This window comes from Heterodontus francisci, chromosome 12, assembly GCF_036365525.1.
Source record: "Heterodontus francisci isolate sHetFra1 chromosome 12, sHetFra1.hap1, whole genome shotgun sequence".
Classification (NCBI taxonomy): Eukaryota; Metazoa; Chordata; class Chondrichthyes; order Heterodontiformes; family Heterodontidae; genus Heterodontus; species Heterodontus francisci.
In genome coordinates, this window is record NC_090382.1 from 48,854,930 (window position 1) to 48,881,356 (window position 26,427).

Genomic DNA, 26,427 nt, shown 5'->3' on the forward strand with positions numbered 1-26,427 from the left:
GATGGCCACTTGAAGGAAATAGACTTGCAGGGCTCTCGGGATCGAGCCAGGGAATGGGACTGAGTGTATAGCTCCATGGAAAGCCAGCATGAACTTGATGGGCCAAATGGCCTCCTTCTGTGCTGTAAATGACTCTATGACCTCCTAGAGATTACAAATTGGCTTTCACAGATGCCAAAAAACAATTCATCTGTCTCCTTCTTGGATAGGGAAGTAAACAGGCTGGAATTGAGACAGTGATTTGATCAAATATTTTTATTGTCTTGAACCTAGATTATTTTATCTTTTAATAAAAAAATGAGCAAAATGAATCATAGTTAATGATAACAGAATTGGGAAGCTAACTCTTTCAACAAGGAAAAATTAATCTTGGTATACCTAAAACATATCTGACATAGATTAGATAATGTATTGTCCCAAATGCTCCCAAAATGAGTCTTAAACACTATTAAAGATCACCACCACCCTAATTCCTCATCCCACAGTCAACTGTGACTTCGGTTTCACACATCAATTTGATGAGAGATCAGGGAAAGTTCTAGCACCCCACAATAGGTAGCACATAGTTGGATAGGGAAGTCCAATTGATAATTATGTGAAGCCTGACACCAAGCCGCTGCGAATACGCCTAATTCTGGTTTAGACATGCCAGGTTTAGGGGCGTCCATTCCAGACAGACAGGTCCTTGATTATAATATGTTAATGAGGCTCTATTCCTCAGATGTTGGCAAGCATTTAAATGTATATCGTCCAAGTTTCTCAGGGCTCGGGAACTTGACACAAGCAGCTAGTTCCAGCTTTTTAGAGCACTGCTTGTGGTCCAGGAGGAGGAATACTACCCCTGCAATCTGATAACTGCCCCACACCCCATGATCTGCCAATGCGCCCCCTGCGATTGGCTGACTCCTTCCCAGTGATCAGCCGACTCCCCCCCCGATCTGTCAACACCCCTCCCACGATCTGCCGACCCTCTGCAATTAACCAACACAGACCCACAATCAGCCAAGCCCCCCAACTATGCCATAACATTTTCCTCTCTCCTTGTAGCCCTGCTCTGAGCTCCCATCCACCATGCCCCAATCTTTTATGATTGATGGGCTACAACAATCCTCAGCAATCAGGCCAGATGCTGGGCAGGAAACATAATAAAAAAAATTGGCAGAACCTCCATATTCCCAGCATTTCCAAGTGACCCACCCCCCACACAAACATGTGCCCCCTTTCCTTCCTCGACTCCCTGTAAATTTCAGGGTCATCATGTCTGAGTGAGATTTCCTCACTCTTGTTGAATCCATACTGAATTTCTACCATAGATTTATACAAACTGATCCTGACTTGATACTACCCAAATTCATTTTAAGGTGGACCTTAATACCATCAGCTTAAGCTGGATTTCAATACAGGTATTATAATCCAGTGTGTTCTGACTCCTGTGGGTATTCGTTCTGCTTAATATTTAATCAACAGGAACTTTCTTTATATTCATATTACATATTTGAAGTAAAGGATCCAGTAATGGTGAGTCCACTGCAAAAAGTGTTAGAAACTGAATACAAAGGAGCAGATTTCTAATTTTTCTGATGAAAGGTCACAGACCCAAAACATTAACTCTGTTTCTCTCTCCACAGATACTGCCAGACCTGGTGAGTAATTCCAGCATTTTCTGTTTTTATGACAATTATTAATGATTACTGATCAACCCTTCCCAAAACTGAATAAGGAACCTCATTCCTTCAGGTAGTGAATTGGTGTTGGAGATTTAAAAAATAGCAACTTTAATTATCTTTATTCTTACTTTTCCTTTGTCACTTTTTCTCTCTCTGAATCCATTATTTGTTTCCAACTCTCTTTTTTTTATTTAGAGATACAGCACTGAAACAGGCCCTTTGGCCCACCAGGTCTGTGCCAACCAAGAACCACCTATTTATACTAACCCTACAGTAATCCCATATTCCCTACTACCTACCTACACTAGGGGTAATTTACAATGGCCAATTTACCTATCACCTGCAAGTCTTTGGCGGTTGGAGGAAACCGGAGCACCCGGCGAAAACCCACGCGGTCACAGGGAGAACTTGCAAACTCCGCACAGGCAGTACCCAGAATTGAACTGTGGTCCCTGGAGCTGTGAGGCTGCGGTGCTAACCACTGCACCGCCCTTTCTTTTTTCTCTTTCTGTACATGATATCACATTGAATTTTCCTGTTGATCTCACCATCCTGTTACCAGCCCACGCTTCCAGCAACTTACAGGGCAAAAATATTTTGATCTGAAGTGTGCAGGAAGATGTCTAACTAACAAGGCATGTTGTGAAATGCTCTGCTGCAGCAAATTTGTTTGGCCAATATTGTTAAAACATCCAGAAGAGGGAATATCATCTGTCACCTGAATCTGCCAACTGGGTATGTACCCATCAATAAATGGTATTGACAATTACCAACTGGGTACTGGAGATGTTATACCTTAACATATTTTAAAACAGTTATAAATGTTGCATGAAGGGCTCATTTCTTTTGGGGACAGCCTTTGTTCACCATCCTGTGAAAGTTGATGTACATTAAAAAGTGCACTGCCATTGCAATGTCATTTGCTGGAAACTTTGTACCAGATATGAATTCAGGACCAGTATAGCCCAGCTCATAATTGTTGGTAAAGGTACAAACAAAACAATATAATTCTGTTGCTAGCTTCAGTTTATCTCTCTCTTTCTCTCTCTGGCTGCTGCAGAGTTTGGTATGTTGAACTGCAATTGTATTCTGTGCTCTATCAGTGTGGGAAAAGAAAGACAAGATTGCTGGTTCAGAATTAGAGGATGTTGGTTCACGGAAATCCACCTCTTCACGCTGATTTAGTCTACATTTGGATAGGAAATATCTTGTATGGCGTATTCAAATGATATCAGCCTGACTCTTAAAGTGTAGAAAGCATGTGCTGATGCAAGACTCTAATATTTGGACTCCTCCTGTTTCCTTGCAGTATATTCTCCAGATCCATAGTGCTACAATCAAATCCGATATCAGGCTGTTTTGGAGAAATGGTTTTCTTCCACCAAAAAACAGTAAGTATACTTTGAAAAACAATTTACATCATTTCATAAACTTTTCCCTAAATTTAGATAATTGTTTTTCATGTGAAAGGTGCCAGCGTGATTTAAAACTATCCAGATATTGAAACACCGTGCAATTCCGTGAATTTTTTATTGTTTTCCTTATGTTTGAGAAGTGCAAGTGTAGGAGTTTTGCACGATTCATATATATATATATATATATATATATATATGGATATTTGACACATAGATTGTCCAGCCTATTTATAACCAGTGGCTGCATTGCTCCCACTTCTTTGAAATACCTAAGTCAATGCAATAAAAAATAGACACATGCTTGGGGTTACTAACCGTAAAAGGTTTTGTTGAGTTGTTTTGATCTTTCATAACCATTATACCTCAAATAATTGTTTTCTGTGATCTGAAAGGTACTCAGGCAAGCCTTAACAATTTGATGTATTTAGTTCATCAAGTGTGTAAACATGGTCTAGAACATGATACAGTAAAGCACCTGCCAGCTATAATGGAACCGACTTTGGTCAAACCGTAGTTGTCTTGAGAGGAATAAAAACATTTCTGCGAACCACTCATGTGAAAGGATTTTTTTCTCCAGGCAATTACATGTACTGTGAAATTTCGTCTGTTTATTTTCCTGAATTATAAGTGAGATTTCAGTCTGTAATGGAGTTTAAATGGGGCAGGTAATGTACTATACTCTACCAAAGTAGAGTATTCCACAGCTAAATAGAATAACTCCTGCTATAGTGATAACAGTCATAGAGTCATAGAGTTATACAGCACAGAAACAGGACCTTCGACCCATTGTGTCTGTGCCGGCCATCAAGCACCTAACTATTCTAATCCCATTTCCCTGCACTTGGCTCATAGCCTTGTATGCGATGGCGTTTCAAGTGCTCATCTAAATACTTCTTAAATGTTGAGGGTTCCTGCCTCTACCACCTCTTCAGGCAGTGCATTCCAGATTCCAACCACCCTCTGGGTGAAAATTTTTTTCCTCAAATCCCCTCAAAACCTACTGCCTCTTATCTTAAATCTATGTCCCCTGGTTATTGACCCCTCCGCGAGGGAAAAAGTTTCTTCCTATCCAACCTATCAATGCCCCTCATAATTTGGTATACCTCAATTATATCTCCCCTCAGCCTTCTCTGCTCCAATGAAAACACTAGCCTTTTCAGTCTCTCTTCATAGCTGAAATGCTCCAGCCCAGTCAACATCCTGGTGAATTTCCGCTGCACCCTCTCCAGTGCAATCACATCCTTCCTATAGTGTGGTGCCCAGAACTGTACACAGTACTCCAGCTGTGGCCTAACAAGCGTTTTATACAGCTCCATCATAACCTCCCTGCTCTTTTTTTTATGCGTTCATGGGATGTGGGTGTCACTGGCTATACCAGCATTTATTGCCCATCCCTAATTGCCCTTGAGAAGGTGGTGGTGAGCTGCCTTCTTGAACCGCTGCAGTCCATGTTAGGTAGGTACACCCACAGTGCTGTTAGGAAGGGAGTTCCAGGAATTTGATCCAGCGACAGTGAAGGTACGGCGATATAGTCCAAGTCAGGATGGTGTGCGACTTGGACGGGAACCTGCAGGTGGTGATGTTCCCATACATCTGCTGCTCTTGTCCTTCAAGGTGATAGAGGTCGCGGGTTTGGAAGGTGCTGCCAAAGGAGCCTTGGTGCATTGCTGCAGTGCATCTTGTAGATGATACACACTGCTGCCACTGTGCGTTGGTGGTGGAGGGAGTGAATGTTTGTAGATGGTGTGCCAATCAAGTGGGCTGCTTTGTCCTGGATGGTGTCGAACTTTGTGAGTGTTGTTGGAGCTGTACCCATCCAGGCAAGTGGGGAGTATTCCATCACACTCCTGACCTGTGCCTTGTAGATGGTGGACAGGCGTTGGGGAGTCAGGAGGTGAGTTACTCGCCGCAGGGTTCCTAGCCTATGACCTGCTCTTGTAGACACGGTATTTATATGGCTACTCCAGTTCAGTTTCTGGTCAATGGTAGCCCCTAAGATGTTGATAGTGGGGGATTCAGCGATGGTAATGTCATTGAATGTCAAGGGGAGATGGTTAGATTCTCTCTTGTTGGAGATGATCATTGCCTGGCACTTGTGTGGCACAAACGTTACTTGCCACTTATCAGCCCCAGCCTGGATATTGTCCAGGTCTTGCTGCATTTCTACACGGACTGCTTCAGTATTTGAGGAGTCGTGAATGGTGCTGAACATTGTACAATCATCAGCGAACATCCCCACTTCTGACCTTATGATAGAAGGAAGGTCATTGATGAAGCAGCTGAAGATGGTTGGGCTTAGGACACTACCCTGAGGAACTCCTGCAGTGATGTCCTGGAGCTCAGATGATTGGCCTCCAACAACCACAGCCATCTTCCTTTGCGCTAGGTATGATTCCAGCCAGCGGAGAGTTTTCCCCTTTATTCCCATTGACCAGTTTTGCTAGGGCTCCTTGATGCCATACTCGGTCAAATGCTGCCTTGATGTCAAAGGCTTACCACTTGAGTTCAGCTCTTTTGTCCATGTTTGAACCAAGGCTGTAATGAGGTCAGGAGCTGAGTGGCCCTGGCAGAACCCAAACTGTGCTTCACTGAGCAGGTTATTGCTAAGCAAGTGTTGCTTGATGGCACTGTTGATGACACCTTTCATCACTTTCCTGATGATTGAGAGTAGACTGATGGGGCGGTAAAATACCGGGTTAGACTTGTCCTGCTTTTTGTGTACAGGACATACCTAGGCAATTTTCCACATTGCTGGGTAGATGCCAGTGTTGTAGCTATACTGGAACAGCTTGGCTAGGATGCAGCAGATTCTGGAGCACAGGTCTTCAGTACAATGGCTGGAATATTATCAGGACCCATAGCCTTTGCAGTATCCAGTGCCTTCAGTTGTTTCTAGATATCATCCGGTGTGAATCGAATTGGCTGAAGTCTGGCATCTGTAATGCTGGGGACTTCAGGAGGGGGCTGAGATGGATCATCAAATCGGCACTTCTGGCTGAAAATTGTTGCAAATGCTTCTGCCTTATCTTTCGCACTGATGTGTTGGGCTCTCCCATCATTGAGGATGGGGATATTTGTGGAGCCACCACCTCCTCCAGTTAGTTGTTTAATTGTCTACCACCATTCATGAGTGGATGTGGCAGGACTGCAGAGCTTAGATCTGATCCGTTGGTTATGGGATCACTTAGCTCTGTCTATTGCATGCTGCTTATGCAGTTTGGCATGCAAATAGTCCTGGGTTGTAGCTTCACCAAGTTGACACCTCATTTTGAGGTATGCCTGATTCTGCTCCTGGCATGCCCTCCTGCACTCTTCATTGAACCAGGGTTGGTCTCCTGGCTTGATGGTAATGGTAGAGTGGGGGATATGCTGGGCCATGAGGTTACAGATTGTGGTTGAGTACAATTCTGCTGCTGCTGCTGGCCCACAGCGCCTCATGGATGCCCAGTTTTGCATTGCTAGATCTGTTCGAAATCTACCCCATTTAGCACGGTGATAGTGCCACACAACACGGTGGACAGTATCCTCAATTTGAAAGCAGAACTTTGTCTCCACAAGAACTGTGCGGTAGTCACTCCTACCAATACAGTCATGGACAGAAGCATCTGCAGCAGGCAGGTTGGTGAGGACGAGGTCAAGTATGTTTTTCCCTCGTGTTGGTTCCCCCATCACCTGCCGCAGACCCAGTCTAGCAGCTATGTGCTTTGGTACTCGGCCAGCTCAGTCAGTAGTTGTGTTATCAAGCCACTCTTGGTGATGGACATTGAAGTCCCCCACCCAGAGTACATTTTGTGCCCTTGCCACCCTCAGTGCTTCCTCCAAGTGGTGTTCAACATGGAGGAGTACTGACTCATCAGCTGAGGGAGGGCGGTAGGTGGTAATCAGTGGGAGGTTACCTTGCCCATGTTTGACCTGATGTCATAAGACTTCATGGGGTCCGCAGTCGATGTTGAGGTTTCCCAGGGCAACTCCCTTCCTACTGTAGACCACTGTCCTGCCACCTCTGCTGGGTCTGTCCTGCCGGTGGGACAGAACATACTCTGGGATAGTGATTGCAGTGTCTGGGACATTGTCGTTAAGGTATGATTCCGTGAGTATGACTATGTCAGGCTGTTGCTTGACTAGTCTGTGGAACAGCTCTCCCAACTTTTGCACAAGCCCCCAGATGTTAGTAAGGAGGACTTTGCAGGGTCGACAGGGCTGGGTTTACTGTTGTCGTGTCTGGTGCCTTGGTCGATGCCGGGTGGTACGTCCGGTTTCATTCCTTTTTATAGACTTCGTAGCGGTTAGGTACAACTGAGTGGCTTGCTAGGCCATTTCAGAGGGCATCTAAAAGTTAACCACATTGCTGTGGGCCTCGAGTCACATGTAGGCTAGACCAGGTAAGGACAGCAGATTTCATTCCCCCAAAGGACATTAGTGAACCAGATGTTTTTTTTAAACAACAATCAACAATGGTTTCATCACAATCATTAGACTAGCTTTTAATTCCAGATTTTTATTAACTAAATTCAAATTCCACTTTCTGCTGTGATGGGATTCGAACCCATGTCTCCAGATCAATACCCTGGGTCTCTGGGTTACCAGTCCAGTGATAATACCACTATGCCACCACCTCTCCTTATATTCTGTGCCTCAGCTAATAAAGGCAAGTATCCCATATGCCTTCCTAACCACCTTATCTACCTGTGCTGCTGCCTTCAGTAATCTATGGACAAGTACAGCAAGGTCCCTCTGACCCTCTGTACTTCCGAGGGTCCGACCATCCATTGTATATTCGCTTGCCTTGTTAGTCCTCCCAAAATTCATCACCTCACACTTCTCACGATTAAATTCCATTTGCCACTGCTCCGCCCATCTTACCAGCCCGTCTATATCGTCCTGTAAGCTAAGGCTTTCCTCCTCACTATTTACAACACCACCAATTTCCATGTCATCTGCGAACTTACTGATTATACAAAGAACAAAGAACAGTACAGCACAGGAACAGGCCATTCGGCCCTCCAAGCCTGCGCCAATCTTGATGCCTGTCTAAACTAACACCTTCTGCACTTCTGGGGCCCATATCCCTCTATTCCCTTCCTATTCATATATTTGTCAAGATGTCTCTTAAACATCACTATCGTATCTGCTTCCACCACCTCCCCTGGCAGCAAGTTCCAGGCACTCACCACCCTCTGTGTAAAAAAACTTGCCTCGCACATCCCCTCTAAACTTTGCCCCTTGCACCTTAAACCTATATCCCCTAGTAACTGACTCTTCCACCCTGGGAAAAAGCTTCTGACTATCCACTCTGTCCATGCCACTCATAACTTTGTAAACCTCTATCATGTCGCCCCTCCACCTCCGTCTTTCCAGTGAAAACAATCCGAGTTTTTCCAACCTCTCCTCATAGCTAATGCCCTCCAGACCAGGCAACATCCTGGTAAACCTCCTCTGTACCCTCTCCAAAGCCTCCACGTCATTCTGGTAGTGTGGCGACCAGAATTGCACACAATATTCAAAGTGTGGCCTAACTAAGGTTCTGTACAGCTGCAACATGACTTGCCAATTTTTATACTCTATGCCCCAACCGATGAAGGCAAGCATGCCGTACGCCTTCTTGACTACCTCCTATATTCACATCTAAATTATTAATGTACACTACAAACAGCAAAGGTCCCAGCACCGTTCCCTACGGTCCACCACTGGGCACAGGCTTCCACTCGCAAAAACAACCCTCGACTATTACCCTCTGCCTCCTGTCACTAAGCCAATTTTGGATCCAAATTGCCAAAATGCGCTGGATCCCATGGGTTCTTACCTTCTTCACCATTCTCCCATGCAGGACCTTATCAAAGCCTTACGGAAGTCCATGTAGACTACATCAACTGCTTTACCCTCATCTACACATCTCGACACTGCCTCAAAAAATTCAATCAAATTTCTTAGACATGATCTCCCGCTGACAAAGCCACGCTGACTGTCCTTGATTAATCCCTGCCTCTCCAAGTGGAGATTAATCCTGTCACTCAGAATTTTTTTACAATAGTTTCCCAACCACTGATGTTAGACTCACTAGCCTGTAATTACCTGGTTTATACCTTCTTGAATAATGGTACCACATTCGCTGTCCTCCAATCCTCTGGTACCTCTCCTGTGGCCAGAGAGGATTTGAAAATTTGAGTCAGAGCCCCTGCAATCTCCTCCCTTGCCTCACATAACAGCCTGGGATACAACTCATCTGGGCCTGGGGATTTATCCACTTTTAAGCCTGCTAAAATAGCTACTACTTCCTCCCTTTCAATGCTACATCGTCCTTCTCCATAGTGAACATAGATGAAAAGTAATCATTTAAAACCTCACCTCTGTCCTCCGGCTCCACACATAGATTGCCACTTTGGTCCCTAATGGGCCCTACTCTTTCCCTGGTTATCTTCTTGCCCTTAGTATACTGATAAAATGCCTTAGGATTTTCCTTTATCTTGCCCACCAGTGTTTTTTCATGACCCCTCTTTGCTCTCCTAATTACATTTTTAAGTACCCCCCTACACTTTCTATACTCCTCTATTGTCTCCACTATTTTCAGCTCCCTGAATCTGCCATAAGCCTCCTTTTTTTCCTGATCCAATCCTCTATATCCCTTGGCATCTGGGGTTCCCTGGACTTGTTGGTCCTACTCTTCACCTTAATGGGTACATGCTGTCTCTGAACTCTCACTCTTTGAATGACTCCCACTGGTCTGATGTAGACGTTCCTACAAGTAGCTGCTCCTAGTCCACTTTGGCCAGATCCTGTTTTATCATCTTAAAATCGGCCTTCCCCCAATTCTGTACCTTTATTTCCGGTCCATCTTTGTCCTTTTCCACAACTGCCTTAAAACTTACAGAGTTATGGTCACTATCCCCGAAATTCTCCCCCACTGACACTTCTACCACTTGTCTGGCTTCATTCCCTCGGATTAGGTCCAGTACTGCCCCTTCTCTTGTAGGACTTTCTACGTACTGGCTCAAAAAACTCTCCTGTTTGCATTTTAAGAATTCTGCCCCCTTTAAACTTTTTGCACTAAGACTATCCCAGTTGAAATCCCCTACTATTATTACCCTATTATTTTTACACCTCTCTGAGATTTGCCTACAGATCTGCTCCTCTATCTCTCCCTGACTGTTTGGAGGTCTGCAGTACACTCCCAGCCAAGTGATTGCCCCCTTTTTGTTTTTAGGTTCTACCCATATGGCCTCATTTGTGGAACCTTCTAAGATATCATCCCTCCTTACTGCAGTAATTGTCTCCTTGATCAACAGTGCAATGCCACCTCCTCTTTTACCCCCTCCCCTGTCACGCCTGAAGTTTCTATACCCTGGAATATTGAGCTGCCAGTCCTGCCCCTCCCTCCACCTTGTCTCTGTGATAGCAATAATATCATAATGCCATGTGCTAATCAACGCCCTCAATTCATCTGACTTACTGGTAAGACTCTATGCATTAAAATAGATGCAATTTCAGCCTTGCATTTTTCACTTGTGCCTTAACAGGTCTATATTTGCTCTGCCTTCCAGACTGACTCAGTTTCTCTTTTATATTTGACTGTGCATCACTCCCTACTGTACCTCCACTCTGTATCCCACCCCCCTGCCAAATTAGTTTAAACCGCCCCTCCGCCCGGCAGCACTAGCAAACCTCCCAGCAAGGATCTTGGTCCCGTTCCGGTTCAGGTGCAAACCATCCAACTTGTACAGGTCCCACCTTTGCCAGAAACAGACCCAGTGATCTAGGAAACTAAAGTCCTCCCTCCTGCATCACCTCCTTAGCCACGCATTCATCTGCTCTATTGTCTTATTCCTATACTCACTAGCACATGATACCGGGAGTAATCCAGAGATTACAACCTTTGAGGTCCTGCTTTATAATCTGCTACCTAGCTCCCTAAATTCTTGTTGCAGGACCTCATCCCTCTTTCTACCTATGTCGTTGGTACCAATGTGTACCACGACGTCTGACTGTTCACCCTCTCCCTTCAGAATGTCCTGCAGCCGCTCTGAGACATCCTTGACCCTAACACCAGGGAGGCAACATACCATCCTGGAGTCTCATTTGTGGCCACAGAAAAGCCTGTCTGTTCCCCTTACAATTGAATCTCCTTTCAGTATGGCTCTCCCACTCTTTTTCACTCCTTCCTGTGCAGCAGAGCCATCTGTGGTGCCTCGAACATGGCTGTTGTTGCTTTCCCCTGGGAGGCCATCCCCCCCAACAGTATTCAAAGTGGTATATCTGTTTGAGAGGGGGATGGCCACAGGGGACTCCTGCACTACCTGCCTGCACCTACTACTCCTCCTGGTGTTCACCCATCCCTTTTCTGCCTCTGCAGCCATTACCTGCGGTGTGACCACCTTGCTAAACATGCTATCCACAACGTCCTCAGCATCGCGGATGCTCCACGCGAATCCATCCGCAGCTCCAGCTGCACAACGTGGTCAGCCAATAGCTGCAGCTGGACACACTTCCTACACACATGGTTGCCAGGGACACTGGAATGTCCCTGATTTCCCACATAGCTCAGGAGGAGCATGCCACGGGGCTGAGCTCTCCATGACTTAGCCTTAGATTAAGCTCCTTAGTTACTCCCTTTAATTTACAGTACTGATTATGATAAGGACCTTAATCCACTCCAAACACTACCTACTGCAATCTAAAATCCCTACCTTTACTTTTACTTCAGCTATTGAAAGTAGTAATAAAGGGTAGAAATACCCACCTGTTCTTACTTACCAATCAGCTACCTCCCCTTGCAACGAATCACTTTCTGAACTGTGACATCAGTCGTGGAACTCTCTCGTTGTCCCTGTGAGAGTGTGTGACAGTATGCTTCATTTAAACCTCTGGAACTCCCAGAGGTCCGCCTTGGTCTCGCAGAATTCAGCATCTTCTATACATTTTGCTACTGGTGGATCCCATATACGATGAGTTCAATTCAATCATAGATTAACTTCAGCTTCAACACGTGCACATAGAAACTTTTATGGATAATTCATTGCCAGATACTAGTTGGATCAACAGTAGATCATTGGTAATTGGCTTAATTTATGTAGTTATAGTTTATCTCTTTAATTAGCTCAGCAGTCTGCTTTGAATCACAGAATTGAATCACAGACTTGTTACAGCACAGAAGGAGGCCATTCAGCCTGTCATTTCTGTGCTGACTCTCTGAAAGAGCAATTTACCCCTGCCTTCTCCCTATATTCTTCCTTTTCAGTTAACAATTCAATTCCCTCTTGAATGCCTTGATTGAACCTGCCTCCACCACACTGTCAGGTAGCGCATTCCAGATCCTAACCACTCACTGTGTGAAAAAGTTTTTCCTCATGTCGCCATTGCTTCTTTTGCCAATTACCTTAAATTTGTGTCCTCTTTTTCTCCATCCTTCCACTACTGGGAACAGTTTTTTCCTATCTACTCTGTCCAGACCCCACATAATTTTGAACACGTCTATCAAATCTCCTCTCAACCTCCTCTTTTCCAAGGAAAACAGTCCCAACTTCTCCAATCTATCCATGTAACTGAAGTTCCTCTTCCCTGGAATCTTTTCTGCACCCTCTCTACTGCGTTAACATCTTTCCTAAAGTGCGGCACCTAGAACTGGACACATTACTCCAGTTGAGGCTGAACCAATATTCTATACAAGTTTAACATAACTTCCTTGTTTTTATACTCTATGCCCCTATTGAAGCCTAGGATGCTGTATGTTTATTAATGACTCTCTCAACCTGTCCTGACACCTTCAATGATTTATGCACATATACTATCCAGGTCCCTCTGCTCCTGCGCCCTCTTTAAAATTGTACCATTTATTTTATATTGTTTCTCCACGTTCTTCCTACCAAAATGAATCAGTTCAAACTTTCCTGCATTAAATTTCATCTGCCACTTGTCCACACATTCCACCAATCCTGTCTATGTCCTTTTGAAGTTCTGCACTATCCTCCTCACAGTTCACAATGTTTCCAAGTTTTGTATCATCTGCAGATTTTGAAATTGTGCTCTGTACACCAAGGTCTAGATCATTAAAATATATCAGAACAGCAAGTCTCCTTACACAGACCCTTGGGGTACTCCTCTACAATCCTTCCTCCTGTCTGAAAAACATCCATTAACCACTACACTCTGTTTCCCATCACTCAGCCAATTTCATATCCATGTTGCTACTGTCCCTTTTATTCCATGAGCTCTAACTTTGCTCCAAGTCTGTTGTGCGGCACTTTATGAAATGCTTTTTGGAAGTCCATGTACGTCATGTCAACAGCATTGCCCTCATCAACCTTCTCTGTTACCTCATCAAAAAGCTCCAGCAATTTAGTTAAATACAATTTGACCTTCACAAATCCATGCTGGCTTTCCCTAATTACCTCCCATCTGTGCAAGTAACTATTAATTTTGTTCAGAAATATCATTTCTAGAAACCTCCCCAACACCAAGGTTAAATTGACTGGCCTGTAGTTGCTGGGCTTATCTTTACACCCCGAATCTAAGGAAGACTGGAAAATTATGGTCAGTGCCTTTGCAATTCCCACTCTCACTTCCCTCAGTATCCTTGGATGCATCTTATCCAGTCCTGGTGCCTTATCAACTTTAAGTATAGCTAGCCTATCCAATACCTCCTCCTTATCAATGTTAAACCCTTCAAGTGTCTGAATTACCTCCTCTTCACCATTACCTGTGCAGCATCTTCTTCCTTGGGATAGACAGATGCAAACTATTCATTTAATACCTCAGCCTTTAATACCCTTGCCTCCATGCGTAAATCCCCTTTTTTCATCCCTAATTGGCCTTACTCCTCCTTTTACCATCCTTTTACTATTAATATGCCTATGGAAGACTTTTGAATTCCCTTTTATATCAGCTGCAAATCTCTTTTCATACTCTGTCTTTGCTCCTGTTATTTGCTTTTCCACCTCTCTTCTGACCCTATATTCAGCCTGGTTCTCGGTTGTATTATCCACCTGACATCTGTCATAAGCACACTTTTTCTTCTTCATCTTAATCTCTATCTATTTTGTCACCCAGGGAGCTCTGAATTAGTTTGCCCTACCTTTCCCCTTCATGGGAATATACCTTGATTGTGCCCGAACTATCTCAACTTTAAAGACAGCCCATTGTTCAATTACCATTTTGCTTACCAACCTTTGATTCCAATTTATCTGGGACAGATCCATTCTTACCCCACTGAAGTTGGCTTTCCCCCAGTTAATTATTCTTTCTCTGGATTGTTCCTTGTCCTTTTCAATAGCCAACTGAAACCTTATGATACAATGATCACTGTCCCCTAATGGTTCCCCTACTGACACTTGATCCACTTGGCCCACCTCATTCCCAAGAACCAGGTCTAGCAGTGCCTCCTTTCTTGTTGGACTCTTGTTGGATAGTCAAGTGTGACTGCAATAACTTTTGATTAAAGTACGCAGTCTGAATGGAGGAAACTAAAAGTGAACAATTCCTTGGCTTTTCTTCTCAGTAATACCATGTTTATGTATTGTAGCTGGAATTAAAGTAAATAACTAAAGTAATTTTATCTAAGAACAGGTAATTGTAATTTATATGACCCTGTTTAGAGTGAATGCAGCTACATTGAAATTCAATTTAGTGGGAATGAATAGTCAATGCATATCAAAATTCATTTACCAGGTATAACAAATGAAATCATGCATTTAAGGCAAAACTAGATAAGTACATAAGGGAGATAGAAATAAAAGGATATGTTGATAGGGTAAGATGAAGTAAGTTCAGAGGAGGCTCGTTTGAAGCGTAAATGTCATAGACCTGTTGGGCCAAATGGCCTGTTTTCTGTGCTGTATATACTATGTAATATTTGTAATGGAAACCCCACCAGCCAAGAATGAGGCATATTAATATTGACATATGGAACATAAATTTTAAACTCTTACTGGACTAAAAACATGGCTGCACCTGCATTCTAAGAGACTGTTGCCTGGAGAAGTCAATGAAACTGCTCCCTGATTCAATTAACCAAATGGATTTTGATAAAAGACATTGAGGGTGTGAAGGTTAGCATTCCAGCCCCCTACTGAGGATGTCTACTAAGATTGAAAGAATCCACAAAGCCCGACAGGCAGGTTTAGTTTAGTTTAGAGATACAGCACTGAAACAGACCCTTTGGCCCACCGAGTCTGTGCCGACCATCAACCACCCATTTATACTAATCCTACATTCCTACCACATCCCCACCTGTCCCTATATTTCCCTACCACCTACCTATACTAGGGACAATTTATAATGGCCAATTTACCTACCAACCTGCAAGTCTTTTGGCTGTGGGAGGAAACCGGAGCACCCGGAGAAAACCCACGCAGACACAGGGAGAACTTGCAAACTCCACACAGGCAGGACCCAGAATTGAACCCGGGTCGCTGGAGCTGTGAGGCTGCGGTGCTAACCACTGCTCCACTGTCCCAAAAAAAAAGAGCTGGTCACATGACTGGCCTGCTGGTCCAGGTTTTAGTCTGAATTGTGCTCAGAAAGCGGTTTGGGTCAGACTGCAACTGAACTTGAAGGAAGATAACATCTCCCTGGCTCTCTCTCTCAAACGAAAAGCAGGGACTGCAATTTGAGACAAAAGAGAAGGAAGTTTTCTCCCTGGCTCTCTCTCTCACGAAAAGCAGAGACTGCAATTGGATTTCAAGAAGACAGAAAACCATCGAAAAAAGTTTGCAAGTGTGCACTGGGCCCCAACAAGATAACAAGATTTAACTGCAACCAAAGACTTTACATCAAACTCAAAAGACAGTAAATGAACTCCAGCTATTGCTTCAAACCTTTCCCCTTGATTCTTTCTCCTTTTCTCTCTCTATCTGTGTGTGTGTTCATTGTGTATGCACGTGGTCGTGTCACATAATTTTAGTAGTTATAACCAAATTAGTGTATTAAGGTTAATAAACTTACACCTTTCTTGTTTAAATCAAAGAAAACCTGTCTGGTTGATTTCTTTGCTATTATAATTGGAAATATAATTTTGCTATTATAAAAAAAAAAAAATAATTGGAGAGCAGTGAACAAGGATTCACACGAGGGGAAGCTAAAAACACTGTGTTTTAAATATTAAACCCTATAACAGTCGAACCAGGAAACGGCTGAGACCCTTTTCTCATCAGGTCGTAACATACTATATAACTAATGGCCCTTTTATATGAATGATATTACTGCTGTATAGTAAAAAAATAAATCAGTGCATCTTCCATGGGTCTCCCATAAGAGCAACAATTTGCATTCTGTAGCACTCTACAAGAGGAAAACAGTGATTCAATGAACAGTGAAGGAGTGGAGGGACTGGGGAATGAGGAAAAGTCTGGTGTGTTAGAAGAGTGAAGGATACGTGTTGGAACATAAGGCAAAAGAAAACCGGAATAAAGTAGAGTGAAGCCATCCTTGAAAACAAAAATGTAAATTTTGAAGCCAATCCTTGGGGGCATAGGGAGCCACTGAGGCTGAGTGATGCCTGGGTTTTGGGACTTGATGGAAATGTGGAACTGGATGTGGACATTTGCATTTTGAGAGTGAGTCACAGGCAGTAATTGTATCTTGAAGTTCAGATAAGGATCTGAAATGTATTGAGCTTTTCCCTTTAGCAGTTTCTGACGTCAGCAGACTCAGTGGAATTACTGCATTGCACCTTGCACTCCAATATTTCTAATTCTGTATTTGTAAACATAAATAATGGAGCAAAGTTTGGGTGTTGGATAAAATGTCTGAAAATAACTATTAATAATGAAACTCTTGACTCAGAACCTCCTGTTTATAAGAATATCTTATTTTGGGGCAACTGGGCACTCTTCCTAGGGGGCTCTTCTGTAATTATAATCAACCTTAGCCAGGATGTCCAAGAATGAAAAAAAAATATGACAAACTTAGTCCTGATAGAAACTGCATAAGATAGCATATTTCAGGAACAGATTTGGAATTTGTCTATGCTCAGGGAACTATAATAGAAACAGTATCTTTGTGTGTTATATGCAGCACATTATCCAATGCATCTATTATCGTATTTCAAAAGTAATAAAATGCTTATTGTCTAAAAAAAAGGCAATAACGTCACATATTAAAGCAGAGATAGCCATTCTTAAGATCGAAGATCACACATCCACACTGTGAAATTTAATATTTAACGTATGTTAAAGCCGCAATTCACCTTAACTTAAGAGGGACTGCTAATACTTTAAACCTGTCTGTTTTGTATGTAATAGCTGTTCCAAATCAAAACGCACTCTTAATGGTGAAAATTTACTTTGGTGTCAGTAAGAAATAAAATTCTGATTCCAATGCCAGATTAATCTGCTCTGGTGCAAACTTGTTCGCACAACCATCTGAACAATTTCATTTGTGTCTCTATCTACCTCCTGCTCTTAATACATACCACTATTTGTGCCAGAATTGTAATGTGATACTGCCCAAAACATACTCCGATTTGAAACAGAGGGAATGTATATTATAAGCAGTGAATGCTTTGACCAGCGGTTATCATGCTGCAAATGAAATTTTCCAATCAATATAATCTTGCTGTACATTTATATGCAACATGTTGTTAAAAAATTGAACTAATTGGTTGGAAGAGGTTCACTCTATCTGAACAGTAACTAATCACATATTCAGTAACCTATGAATTAGACATCACAGTTTCAAACCAATGTCAGATCTTTCCTCTGTTTGCAGTTTCATTTCTCTTCTAACATTTAGACTAAATTTTAGAAAGTTTGTACGAAAGTATCTCTGGAGCATGGTTAAGTCCAGATAACAGATATTGATTTTGAGTCACAGAGCTGGCTGCCTGTCTATTTAAACTCACTATTAGAGAAACTGCGTTGCTGCAGCATGACAGATCCCACAAATGCTGCCACTCATTGCATTTAGGACAACTTGCTAATCTGTCTTGCAATTTTGAATAAAAATTGCTGGGGCTATTGAAATTAGCATTATCTGAGCAATAACAAATCAGTCGTTGCAATAAATCCCTTGTTAAGGCCAGGTGAGGTGGGAGTCTCAGGCTCCCCTCTTGCCCTTCCCCTTATTTGACCGCAACAGGGTTTATTCCTTTTAAACAGTGGTTGTGCTTACCACCTCTGAGTGTTTTACTTTTTTCCTTTACTGTGATCTTGAAAGAACCAATCGGGCAGGTTTTCTTGAGTTTAAACAAGAAAGAGGTGAGTTTATTATACTTAAAATCCAGCCGCAATTTAAAAAAAAAATATGCTACACATTCACGTACAAATTCACACAAGAATCACATCCACACATGTGATAAACATAGGGAGAGAGGAAGGGATTAGCTAATGGGATTAGCATCCTTGAAAGTTGATAAATCACTAGGCTGCTAAAAGAAGCAAGAGAGGAAATAGCAGGGGGTCTGACCATCATTTCTCAGTCCTCACTGGATACAGGCGTGGTGCCAGAGGATTGGAGAATTGCTAATGTTGTACCTCTGATTAAAAAGGTAGCAAAGGATAGCCCGAATAATTACAAGCCAGTCAATCTAACCTCAGTAGTGGGCAAATTATTGGAATCTATTCTGAGAGACAGGATAAACTGTCACTTATCAAGGATAGTCTGCATGGATTTGTTAAGGAAAGATCTTGTTTGACCAACTTGATGGAATTTTTGAAGAAGTAACAAGGAAGATAGTTGAGGGTAGTGCAGTTGATGTGGTCTACATGGATTTTAGCAAGGCTTTTGAAAAGGTCCCACATGGCAGACTGGTTAAAAAAATAAAAATCCCATGGGATCCAGGGAAAAGTAGCAAGATGGATACAAAAGTGGCTCAGTGGCAGGAAACAAAGGGTAATTGTTGACGGCTGTTTTAGCGACTGGAGGGCTGTTCCAGGGGCATTCCGCAGGGTTCAGTACTGGGCACCCTGCTTTTTGTGGTACATATTAATGATTTGGACGTATATGTAAGGGGCATGATCAAGAAGTTTGCGGACGACATGAAGATTGGCCGTGTGGTAGATAGTGAGGATAGCTGTAGGCTGCAGGAAGATATTGATGGTCTGGTCAGATGGGCAGAAAAGTGGCAAATGGAATTCAACTTGCAGAAATGTGAGCTGATGCATTTGGGAAGGTCAAACAGGGCAAAGAAATACACAATTAATCAGAAAATACTGAGAAGTGTAGAGGAAGTAAGGGACCTTGGAGTGAATGTCCACAGATCCCTGAAGGTAGCAGGACAGGTCAGTAAGGTGGTTAAGAAGGCATATGGAATCCTTTCCTTTATTAGCGGAGATATAGAATACAGGAGCAGGGAGGTTATGCTGAACTGTATAACTCATTCGTTAGGCCACAACTTGAGTACTGTGCACAGTTCTGGTTACCTCATTACAGAAAGGATGTAATTGCACTAGAGAGGGTACAGAGGAGATTTACCAGAGTGTTGCCAGGACTGGAAAAATGCAGCTATGAGGAAAGATTGGATAGGCTGGGGTTATTATCCTTGGAACAGAGAGGGGGGATCTGATTGAAATGTACAAAATTTTGAGGGGCCTGGATAGAGTGGAGGTGAAGGGTCTATTCACCTTAGCAGAGAGGTGAGTGATGAGGGGGCATAGATTTAAAGTGATTGGTAGAAAAATTAGAGGGGAGATGAGGAAAAACTTTTTCACCAAGAGGGTGTTGATGGAACTCACTGCCTGAAAGGGTAGTTGAGGCAGAAACCCTCAACTCATTCAAGAGGAGTCTGGACATGCACCTCAAGTGCTGTAAGCTGTAGGGCTACGGACCAAATGCTGGAAGGTAGGATTAGAATAGATGGATCGTTTTTCAGCCAGCACAGACACGATGGGCCAACTGGTCTCTTTCTGTGTCTTAAAAGTTCTATGATTCTAAATAGAATACAGAGGGAAAAATATATTTGGTGGTTGGATTAAAGTCCAGAATAAATGGAATTTAAATACACAGTCTTGTGAAGTGGATGGTCCAGTAGCCCTCCGGCTGAAGCTGTATTCTTGAAGTCCTCGGCTGGTCAAAATGCACTTTGTGGTTGGCCTGTGTTGCTCAGGATTTTCATGAAGGCAGACTGGTAGGTGGCTCTCTTCCCCTGGTCTCTGTCTGTAGCAGTCTGTATCTTGGAGGGGCCACAGTCGCAGATGGTTTTCAAACTTAATGCTTTCTGCAAAGAGAGAGAAAGGGAAGCATGCGGCTTTCTCTGCTGCTGCAATCTCAGTTACTGCTTGTCTTCTGTGAGTGTAACAAAACTCCCAGTTTTTTCAGAGGTGGACAGATGGTCACATGGTTCTCTCAATCTTTTTTTTTAAAATGCGGTCCAAAGTCTAAAACCCCAAACCTGTCTTTGGTGGGGTTAATAGTGTTTACCCCTTGGAGGGATTTCTTCATTTATGAATGCCTCAAGATAGCTTTGACTATCCCACAAATGAGGATGATCTGCAAAATCTATTCAGTTAACCAAAGCATTGTTCTGGCTGGGCTTCTTGTTAGACTTTTGTCTCCAGTTCAGTCTCCTGCTATATCAATGCAAATTGCAGTGGCCATCTTGGCTGCTAGTTTTTTTTAAAAAGTTAACTGTAGGATTTTTTTCCATTGAAAGTCTAATGTAAGATTCCAACTGATTAAATTAATATTTCTCATTTGGCATATGGAGTTTTCTTGAAACCCTATTCTGTGTTCATTTGGCCAGTCCACATCGAATCACAGACAGAATCACAGAATTGTTACAGCACAGAAGGAGGCCATTCAGCCCATCGTGTATGCGCCGGCTCTCTGAAAGGGCAGTTTACCTTACGCCACTCCCTGCCGTCATCCCGTCGCCCTGCACATTCTTCCTTTTCAGATAACAATCCAATGCCCTCTTGAATACCTGAACTGAACCTGCCTCCAACACTCTCAGGCAGTGCACTCTAGACCCTAACGACTCACTGTGTGAAAAGGCTTTTCTTCATGTCGCCATTGCTTCTTTTGCCAATTGCCTTAAATCTGTGCCCTCTTGTTCTCGATCCCTCCATCAACGGGAACAGATTCTCTCTATCGACTCTGTCCAGACGCCTCATGATTTTGAATACCTCTATCAAATCTCCTCTCAACATTCTCTTTCCCAAGTTCTCGGCGGCGAGCTCAAAAAATGGCGGCTCCCCCCGTGCGGGCCGCATGCCAAAGAACCGCTGCGATATCAAGCGCGCAGCTCATTTAAAAAGCCGGGGCGGCCTGCCCCTGCACCCCAATCACATGGAGAGGGCGGGCTGTCCATCCCTGTTAATGGTGACAGCTGCCTTTACACAGGCGCAACGCCATTTTTAAAGGGCAGCCAGCCCTGCCGGGATATTTAAATGTTTAGGGTGAATGCTCCCAAAATTAAATAAATAAGGTTCCAGTGCCCCTTTCCCACCCACCCCTATAACAATTACGTTAACTATTTGCCCTTCCCCCCAAAACACTTACATGTAACATCTGACCTTCCTCCCCCAAACTGCACAAAGTTTAAAGTTCAACCCTTTCCACCATCCCCTACACCCATTATGTGTATTTGACCCAATTTCCCCACCCGCCCCCCCACACTGATTAACTTACCTCCTCCCCCCTCCTCACCAGCGTGGCACCTTGTTTCCCCAAACAGGGATTTGAAGGGGCAGGAGTGCCGGCCACCACGCCAAAGAACGCGGCGGGCCCTCAAGATCGCAGTTGAGTGTATTTAAATTCATTCATTTTATTTAGTTGAATATTTAAAGTGTGGTCCCATCAACCAGCAGCAGGGGTAGGGTGGGGTGGGGCGGATGGGGGGGGGCGGTGCCGGGAGAACTGGGCTGGGCCCTGTCAGCATCGAGGTCCGTGGCAGACCTCATCCAGAGCCATCTTCAGGCCCCTACCTTCGCCATGGAACATGATATCGAGGGTTGCTTAAAATCCTGCTCATTGTGTTCCTTTCTCATTCATTTGTAAACAAGATCTCCCAGGGTTGTGTTTTTAATTATTATTTTTGATCTGCTGATAAAATTGTAGAAGTACATGATCTTATAACATTGACTTTACTGCTCAGGTGATTTCAACAATGTGAACAAGTAAAATAGTCAATTACAATGCACCTACAATAATCCTTTAACATTTCTCAAAGAGTCATTTACTTGGCATCACTGATTTTGGGTGGCAGTAGCAAAGTGTTTGAAAGGTGTTGGATCGAGATTCCTTGCTGCCAGTGGCAAACATAAGGCAACAATGCACATTTAAATAAATGTTTCTTTAAATTGCTCTGTAACCTCTACTCTTCAAAAAATTTTGTAACTTGGATTTCTTTTCAGCTCACTGTGTCAATAATGTCCATCCTTCTTGCATCAGTAATGGTAGCAGGATCAAAAAGTGAAAACAAGGCGCTAAGAGGGAAAAAAAATAGCCAAGCCAGGACAAGATCTCCAGATCCAGCTGTGGAACCCATTGCTTTCAGCAGAAGCAACCGTAAGTTTTCCCTAGACCCTGTGCACACAGTAAATTCACTTACGGACAGAGAATTTATGCTGGAAGAAAACTACGAACAAAATGTAAGAGAGATGGTTAATCAGCTAAAGAACAACTCAGCACTGACAGGCACTAACTGTGAAGTAAATCTGCAATTCTGGATGTCTAATACAAGAAGCCTATCTCCATGGGCGTACAGGTAGAGTCAAATGTTTGATTGCCTATTTTTAAAATGACAAAAGCACGTTCTACTGATGACTCAGAAGGTTTATCCAGTGAGTAGCTGAAAATGGCAGAACAGGTCCCAGGATGAACCCAGTCTATGGTGAGATAATTTATCATAGTAACAGCTGTGGGTAGGGTGTTAGAATTGATTTCAGCAAAAGGGAAAAATTGTCCAGGGTTTTCTGCTATGGATCGAGATTTAGTGACCCCCAGTTGAAAGTCTAAGAGGACAGGATCATGCATGGCTATGAGGCTGTACAGCTGTCTGACATTCACTGTCAAAATTACTTTGAAATTACAGCATGGAAACAAACTGGCCCAAGTCCATGTAGGTATTTATCCTCCATACAGGCAGTAATCCTACTCCCTTATTTCCATATCCCTTATATCCCACATTTAATCAACCATCTATCTAACTTATTTTTAAATGTTGACATGGTCTCTGCTTTAATCTTAGTGCATGCAACAACTTTACAACCATTTAAGTAAAAAAAAACTTCTCCTGCTTTCTGTCCTGAATCTCTTACATTTAATCTTACATCTATGTCCCCTTTTTCCAAACTCCTCGACATCGGTTTTTATATAGCCTGTCCATCTAGCCCTATACCCAAATTATTGACTTACAAATTGAACAGAATCAATCCCAAAACCATTACCTTCTTCCAACCACTTTGAAAACTGATCGTAGTACTACTCTTGTTTTTTATTTCCACCACATCCAGCATATTTGTCACCTCAAAGAACTCCATCAGGTTTCTCAATCATCCTTTTTGAAATCCATGCTGGCTGCTTTGAATTATTTCCGCATTATCTAGTAGTGCTTACAAACTGGCACTTGGATTAGATACTGGACTCTACTCCAGTAAAACAAATTAACATTGACAGGAGGGGGTGGAGATGGAGGAATGGAACAAAAAAAATCCCCAAATATATGACTTGTGAAAATAGTTTCTAGTCTCCTATAGTAATGAAATTGAATATTTGTGTAATTTCAAAAGTGCCTTAATGTAATTTAGTTACAAATTGCACTTTTATTTATGGACGTTCCCCTGATAACTCAGCTACATGCGGGAAACACTTACTGAGACACACACACACTCCCACTGAGACACATACATGCACACTCACACTCCCACTGAGACACACACACTCTCACTGAGCCATCCACACAGACACACACCTATTGAGACACACACACACACTCCCACTGAGACACACACACACACACACGCACACAGAAGCTCCCACTGGGACAGACACACACTCTCACTGAGCCACACACATGCACACACAAACATATACACACAGTGAGCCACACCCACACACACTCACTGAGCCACCTCACCCCACCATACGCACACTGAGCACCCCTCAATAGACACACACACACCCTCACTCAGCCACCCACAGACATACACGCATACACTCCCACTGAGCCACTCACACACACATATTCTCTCTCTCTCACTGAGCCACACACACAAACACACTCCCACTGAGCCACATACACACACACACACTGAGCCACCCATGCACACACACTGTCACTGAACCACCCACCCACATCACACACACACACATACACCCACTGTGAAACAGACAGACACACACACATACACATCAGAAAAGTTGCAGGTTCAATCCCCAATCTGTGCTGATTCTGTTAATGTCAGCTAGAGTGCTACAGTTGGTTTCAACATTTATGTTATAGGAAGTTGGAAATAGGCCAGGAGATTCACTCCTGATCACTATTCAGCAACCCCTACTGGAAGTATATAGTGGCCAAGGTTAAGATCAGTTTTAGCTGTGAAAACTCTTGCAGTCAGATTCCACCCAAATTCTCACTACTGATGGTCATGCATGAATGATGACGACTTGGATAAATATCAGAGGAGAACCAGTGCCTGTTGAACTGCACCAGGAGAAAATGTAAGGGGAGCATTTTGGCCAGAAACAAAAATTTTCACTCAGTTTGAAAACTGCATTAATTGAAGGGAAACAAGAAAATTAGCAATTCTAATTAAGTTTCAAAAATAGCTCCTTGAAGTCTAAGACACTGTAGCAACAATTATGTTCAAACAATGAATGGGATAAACTATTGTTTGAGTCACTTCTGAGTGCTGCAACATTTTTTATATAAAAGCAAGTTTTCTGTTAAATAAAATGTATTTTCACCTGTGTTCTTTTAAACAGCATTAATCATGATGACGAACGTATACCAATTGATATCCCAGAGGCCAAGTGTCTTTGCAAAGGGTGCATCAACCCTTTTACTATGCAAGAAGACACAACAATGTCTAGCATTCTCATCTACAGCAAGATCCCAGTGAAAAGACTCATGTGTGAAAGTTCAAAAGCCAATAAAAAATACAGAAGAAAAAAGAAGAAATGTATCCTGCAATATAAAGCAGTGATAGAAAACATTGCTGTAGGATGCACTTGTATCTTTTAGCACACTATTTGTATTGTTAAAACATATCGGTTTCTAGAGAAATACACCGAATCTGTCGAGGAGATGCTCAAGGAAAAAAAAATATTAGTATAGACATGAAATGATTTGAAATTGGATCAATATTAGGGAGGAGGAGCAAATCTGAAATTCAGGCCAATCCAAGTTCAGAATCAGAATTGCCCTTTCAATGACAAAGTGGGGATCTGGCCAAAAGTCAGGTTTTGTATTTGCCATTACACTGGAGATGGGAAGGAGAGGGTGGCTCCCCCATTGCCTCAGTGGTCCCAGGTCTTTACTGATCTCATATGGGCAGCAGGAGGTACCGTACAGTTGGGAGTAATGCTCCTAGGTTAGGGAGGGGGGAAAATAAGCAAGTATTCTCAATCGTGATTTCTATCTGGTGCCTTTTGCTGAAAGTTGGAGATGTATGGATGTTGGTGAGGTTAGATATTCAACCAGCTACCACTGGAAGTGATCAGGAGGGGAGACCCTAGCTGATTTTGCACCGCTATATACTCTGGGGCACTGGGACTGATTGTAACATCATGGCTGAGATCAGCTGTCTCAGCTCAGACCAGGCATCAAAACAAGATCCTACTTTTCACTGGGTAAATTCACTGAGCTTTGTAGAGTGCTATTTTTGATTGTATTAGTGATTGTAATAAAAGCATATTGAAATTTGGAATGAGTTGTAACTCTGGCTGGTGTACATGCATAAGTACCTCTTAATATCAAAATACACGTTTATATGAGATTTCTTATTCCCTTGTGGTTCCTAAAATATTAATCCTATTCTTTATTGAAAGGTTGTTCCTTTTCTATTGTAAATTTAAAATGAATCAAGTTCAGAAAAAAACGTATTAAACATTGATAAATGTTTATACAGCTTATTTACTTTAGAAACCAGCAGCTGATGCATGCCTTGAGGTCCTCCTGTACCATACTGTTCAAGGCAGCCTGCACGTGCCGCTTGTCAATACCTTGTCCCCTGAACACAACTGGCACTGTTGTGCTCTTCAGATCAACTGTTTTCTTTCCAATGTATTTGTACCATAAAACAGCTTCTTCTGTCAAATCTCTCAGCTTAACTGAGGACTGGGGCTTTTCCCAGTCATGTTTGACAGGCAGGTTGGCATGGTAGGCCTTATTCCCACTGACATCATGAAAAACCTTTAACTCAGCAAGTGATGATCTGGACTGCATTGCCTGAAAGGGTGGTGGCTGCAGATTCAAT

At 42.9% G+C, this 26,427-nt stretch overlaps 1 protein-coding gene across 1 annotated transcript; it reads left to right on the top strand.

Moving 5' to 3' along the window:
- The first annotated feature begins 2,323 nt into the window (after positions 1–2,323).
- Positions 2,324–25,878, top strand: LOC137375587 (interleukin-17B-like). Its single transcript, XM_068042947.1, has 4 exons — positions 2,324–2,402; positions 2,977–3,058; positions 22,363–22,715; positions 24,935–25,878. Exons 2-4 carry the CDS (start codon positions 3,035–3,037, stop codon positions 25,191–25,193), a joined length of 636 nt encoding a protein of 211 aa, XP_067899048.1. The 5' UTR covers positions 2,324–2,402; positions 2,977–3,034; the 3' UTR covers positions 25,194–25,878.
- Positions 25,879–26,427: the final 549 nt, after the last annotated feature.